Source organism: Egretta garzetta, unplaced genomic scaffold, assembly GCF_000687185.1.
Source record: "Egretta garzetta isolate BGI_Z169 unplaced genomic scaffold, ASM68718v1 scaffold43, whole genome shotgun sequence".
Classification (NCBI taxonomy): domain Eukaryota; kingdom Metazoa; phylum Chordata; class Aves; order Pelecaniformes; family Ardeidae; genus Egretta; species Egretta garzetta.
Genome location: NW_009259047.1, coordinates 1695056 through 1699640, shown reverse-complemented (window position 1 = coordinate 1699640; position 4585 = coordinate 1695056). Strand labels below are relative to the sequence as shown.

Below are 4585 nucleotides of genomic sequence, written 5' to 3'. Positions count from 1 at the left end.
TGCTCTTGCTGCTGCTGGCACTACTGCTGCTGCTGCTCTTGCTACTTCTGCCACTACTGCTACTGCTGCTGCTCTTGCTGCTTGCATCTTTGTTTCTTGCTTGCTTTACTTGATCATTCTCATCTTCATCCACGGCCTTCTTACGATCAGGAGAAGCAGTAGATGATGAGGAAGAAGAGGAGACAGTTGAGGAGGCAGAAGATGAGCTGGAGCGATTTTTTGCACTGGGATCTGTCCCAAGCTCTGTTAGTGTAGTTTTTCCTTTCTTAGAAGGTTGTTTTTTCTGGTGTCGTGTTTTGTTTGCAACCTGCAAAAACGGTTCAAAGAGAAGTGCAAGAGAAGCGATAAGTCTGGCTCTGTACTTACAAAGTAAAACCTCCCTGGGTGTCAGACAAGCTGCTGACATCAGCCTTTCAAGGAACAACTCCCTTGGACCCACTCCACCCAGCTGAAACCTAGCCCAGCACACAGGACCAGCCCCAGCTGGATGCACCCCGTAGGATCAATCCTTCTGGAGGTGGCACTGGTTGACAGGCCTGGCACCGGCACTTTTCAAACTAGCCCCATCCTTGCTTTCCCGTGCCAGCTTGCCACACTGAACTTCAAACCCTTAGCTTCATTTATGGGAAAACATTCCCCCCTTCCATGCTCAAAGTCTTTTACCTTGAACACCTTTTCAATGCCTAGAATCTTCTTCAGTTTATCTTGAATGTCCTTGTACAGAGATGCCTCATCCTCTTCCTTAGACCCCGAGCTTGCTACATCAATTATTTTGGAAGCTGCTTTGGATCCTGCCTGAATCTCCACCTGAATTTTGTCGATATCAGCATCTGTTGGAACTACACACCAATTGCACATGTTAGAAGGTTATACTGCTTCAAATAGCACCAACAAACCTAAGACAACAAGGCTTGTGCTCAATATTGTACCTGGTGTCAAGGTTATTTTAGCTTCATGTTCTCCAATTAATCTGTGCAAATAGGTATTTTTTAGGAAACTGGCATCTCGTGACCTTCTGGAAAAGCAGAGCTGACAACCAAGTTGATGCATTTTGATGCAAATGTCTTGTTTTTGAGTTTTTCTTCCTGTGCTGGGGTGAAAATCCTCCTGAGAGCTATAGGCAGGTTTCCTTGGCGTGCTGTCAGCTCCTTGCTGCATTGGAGATGAGTATGTGAATAACACTGGGAGCATATCACAGGCAAGAGTAAAACTGTGGACATGCGCACCACGGAGAGGGCAAATATTACTATATAAGCAAAAAGGGAATAGGTTACCTTTGTGAAACCTTCACTGGAAGGTCCCTTTGACGGTTTGAACGGTTCTTCCACAATACTTGATGAAGCATCTTCCGGGAGAATTGAGGTCCTCTTTTCAACACCCAATTCTCCTATATTTCTTGATACAGCAAAAGCCTTATGCCTGTTGAGATATGCACAAAACATGGTAAATTATTCCAACCCCTTGTCGTTTGATTAAATGAAATATGTCCCTGTCAGTCTCATGTGGCAGCACAGAGGTATGTCGTTTGGACATAAGGATTGTGTACGCAACTATAAGTATAAATATTATTAAAGACAAATAAAAGGTCATGACAAACAACAGTTCCTTATCTCACAGAAAGTTTTCAAAATCTGGATAAATTTAAACAACTGCCCAAAACATGAAAGGCATTCATTTAAAATTAAAAATTAAAGACCCTAAACCCCAATAAAATAATGAACAAATAAAAATTAAAATCACAAAATAACAATAAAATAATAAAATAAAAATTAAAGTTCTAAATAATTTAGGGGTTTTTTGACTTTCAACTCCCCTATTTTTCTTACTTGCTCTTCATCCCAAAGGTTATGCTGCACACTGAAGGGTCACCCTGCCTATCTAGAAACCTCCATAAGAAGTCAGCAAACAGTGAACTTCATAAGGTTTCAGCAACAGAAAGTATTCTGAAGCAACACTACCGTACCTTCCAACCACTATCTCAGTTTCCTTGTGGCACGGATTCGTTTCAATCTTAATATTTTTCAGCTTCATGTCTATCTTGGCGTCAAACTTTATTGGCACTCTTGTCACGACCTTGCCTTGAATTTCAACAGCGTGTTGAAAGTACTCGGTGTTGACACCCATCGTTGCGACTGTATGTACGTATAAGCTGAAACAGAGCGAAGCAGTCAGGTGCAGGAAAGGTGCTTTTTCTTAACACATGGTTCTGCCTTTTCATAAAAAACCTCCATCACATGTTAAAGCCTTAGAAACCTGCCATACCTTGGGTTTATGTCAGACCGAATCTGCATGGTGGATTCAAGAAACTGGGAAGGTCTAAAATCTCCAGTTAAAGGCGGGGTCATCTTTCCATCAACTGCAAAGGACAGAAAAACATTTTAAAAGTGGCAAAAGTGAAAGAAAGGATTTGAATTTAAGGAAGACACAGTTTTCATGAAGAGGTAATATTTTTGTGGTCACAAAAAATATGGCTGGAAAACAAGACAGACTTTGGGGCACATGAGAACTTTTATGAGTCTGAAAAATACTGAATATATACTGAAAGCTTGCTCTGCAGGCAAAGGTGCTGATGCAACATACTGTCTCTTATGAGGACAGGCTGAGAGAGTTGGGGCTGTTCAGCCTGGAGAAGGGAAGGCTGCAGGGAGACCTGATTGCGGCCTTTCAGTACCTAAAGGGGACCTGTAGGAAAGATGGGGACAATCTTTTTAGTAGGGCCAGCTGTAACAGGACAAGGGGTAATGGTTTTAAACTAAACCGGTAGGTTTAGACTGGATATAAGGAAGAAATTCTTTACAATGAGGGTGGTGAAACACTGGAAGGGGTTGCCCAGAGAGGTGGTGGAGGGTCCACCCCTGGAAACATTCAAGGCCAGGTTGGACAGGGCTTTGAGCAACCTGATCGAGTTAGTGGTGTCCCTGCTCCCTGCAGGGAGGTCGCACTAGATGGCTTCTAAAGGTCCCTTCCAACCCAAAGCATTCTATGATTCTATGATAAAAATATAGTAAGAAAATAAAGAGCTGACCCAAACTGAAAGTTTGTTATCAGTATAACATTAAAATTTCAGAAATGCATGGAGCCAGAAGACAGAGTGAAAGGTGGGCAACCAGGCTAAACAAGCCCTGCTCTCCAACCTTTCCTCACATCAATTGTTAACATCTTTCTTGTACTGCAGACCCAAAACTGGACACTGTACTCCAGATACAGCCTCAGATGTGCTAAAAAAGGGGGGAAATAATTTCCACTCTAGCTCTGCTCTTGCTGTTGCGGCCAGCGATGCAGTTGGCCTTCATCACCACAAGAGCACGCTGCTGATTCACTACACCAGCTGGTCCTCCAGGCCTCCCTGCCCCTTTGCCGCAAAGCTGCTGTCGTTCTGGGTGATGCCCAGCCTGTACACTTGCATGGGTTACCCAACCCAGGTGAAGGACTTTGCACTGCCTTCATCAACTTTCATCACGCTTCTGTCAGGCCATCCCCTCCAGCCTGTCAATGTCCCCTCGGTTGGCAGCCTGACCCCCCCACCGCAGTGACTGCTTCCACTAATTCAGTGACATCCTTGACACAGATTTGATGAGGGTGCCTTCTTTTCCAAAATTCAGATTGTTGAAAGAGACAATGAACAAGTGCTAACGAAGGAGGAACACTGCTCATAGCAAGCCACCAATTACTTTCATCTGTTGACTGCTCTTGGAGCTCAGCAGTCCAGACAGCCTTCACTCACTTTGTAGCCTACCCATCCAACCCATACCTCACCAACTTGGCTACAAAGATGTTATTTAAAAAAACCAAAACAAAACCCAAAAAACCAAATTGAAAACACCCACAAAACAAGGGGCAGGGGTTCAAGGCTGTTATTAAAACAAACTAACAAGCCAAAAACCAAGAGCAGCGCAGAGTGGGCACATACGAGACTTCGTGCATGAGCACAAGCACATGTAGTTCACCCTTCATTCCTTATGCGGTGTCAGCAAAAGGAAGGGTCAGTTTTGCCTAAATTAAAGTCTGCTGCACAAAAACCAGCATGAACACTGAATTAACTTCTTGATAGGTATTTGTACTTGCATATTTACTCTTTTAAAACAGCACACTGTCTCTTCACAAGCCCTCTTCTCTTTCTGCCTTCTCTAAAGGTACTGGTAGTTCTCTTTCGATTGTCTCCTATTTTCTTCTCTGTTTAAATCACCATTGAATCCTGCTTAGCTTGTGTGTGCATCTCTCAGGAGCCGCCCCCCTTCTGCCCACGTCTGCAGTCAGCTCCCCAGGCAGCTCATTTGTACTGGCCTTGGATGCTGGGACCTTTCTCTCTGGTTTCCCAGATTCTTGCTTCACCTTCTCTGTCTTCAATCCATCCAAAGAGGAGGCAGAAATCAGCTGTGTCCAGCTTCTCTTCAGACATCCTCACTACCTCCACTACAAAAATCAGTTCTTTTTCTAACTTTGTATTTTCCACTTCTTTTCTCCAGCCACCCCCTTACCCGTCCCTCTCCTCCCCTGCTCAGAGCTCGCACTGCTGATCTCCTACTTCCCAACTCACCGCTGAGCGCCGCCCGTGCCAGGACCGTTGTGTACGACCCGTACTCCA

The 4585-nt window shown here is 44.3% G+C and overlaps 1 protein-coding gene across 1 annotated transcript in view; it reads right to left on the bottom strand.

The window, feature by feature from the left end:
- LOC104122899 (vitellogenin-2-like) overlaps positions 1 to 4585 on the bottom strand; it is a 25279-nt gene that overhangs the window by 10740 nt on the left and 9954 nt on the right. Inside the window, exons 18-24 of the mRNA XM_009635087.2 lie at positions 4538 to 4585; positions 2263 to 2356; positions 1964 to 2149; positions 1275 to 1419; positions 930 to 1152; positions 664 to 839; positions 4 to 307 (exon numbers count right to left, since the gene is read on the bottom strand). The exon at positions 4538 to 4585 is cut by the window's right edge and continues 28 nt beyond it. Coding sequence (XP_009633382.2) covers positions 4 to 307; positions 664 to 839; positions 930 to 1152; positions 1275 to 1419; positions 1964 to 2149; positions 2263 to 2356; positions 4538 to 4585 — 1176 coding nt within the window. The remainder of the gene's footprint in view (positions 1 to 3; positions 308 to 663; positions 840 to 929; positions 1153 to 1274; positions 1420 to 1963; positions 2150 to 2262; positions 2357 to 4537) is intronic.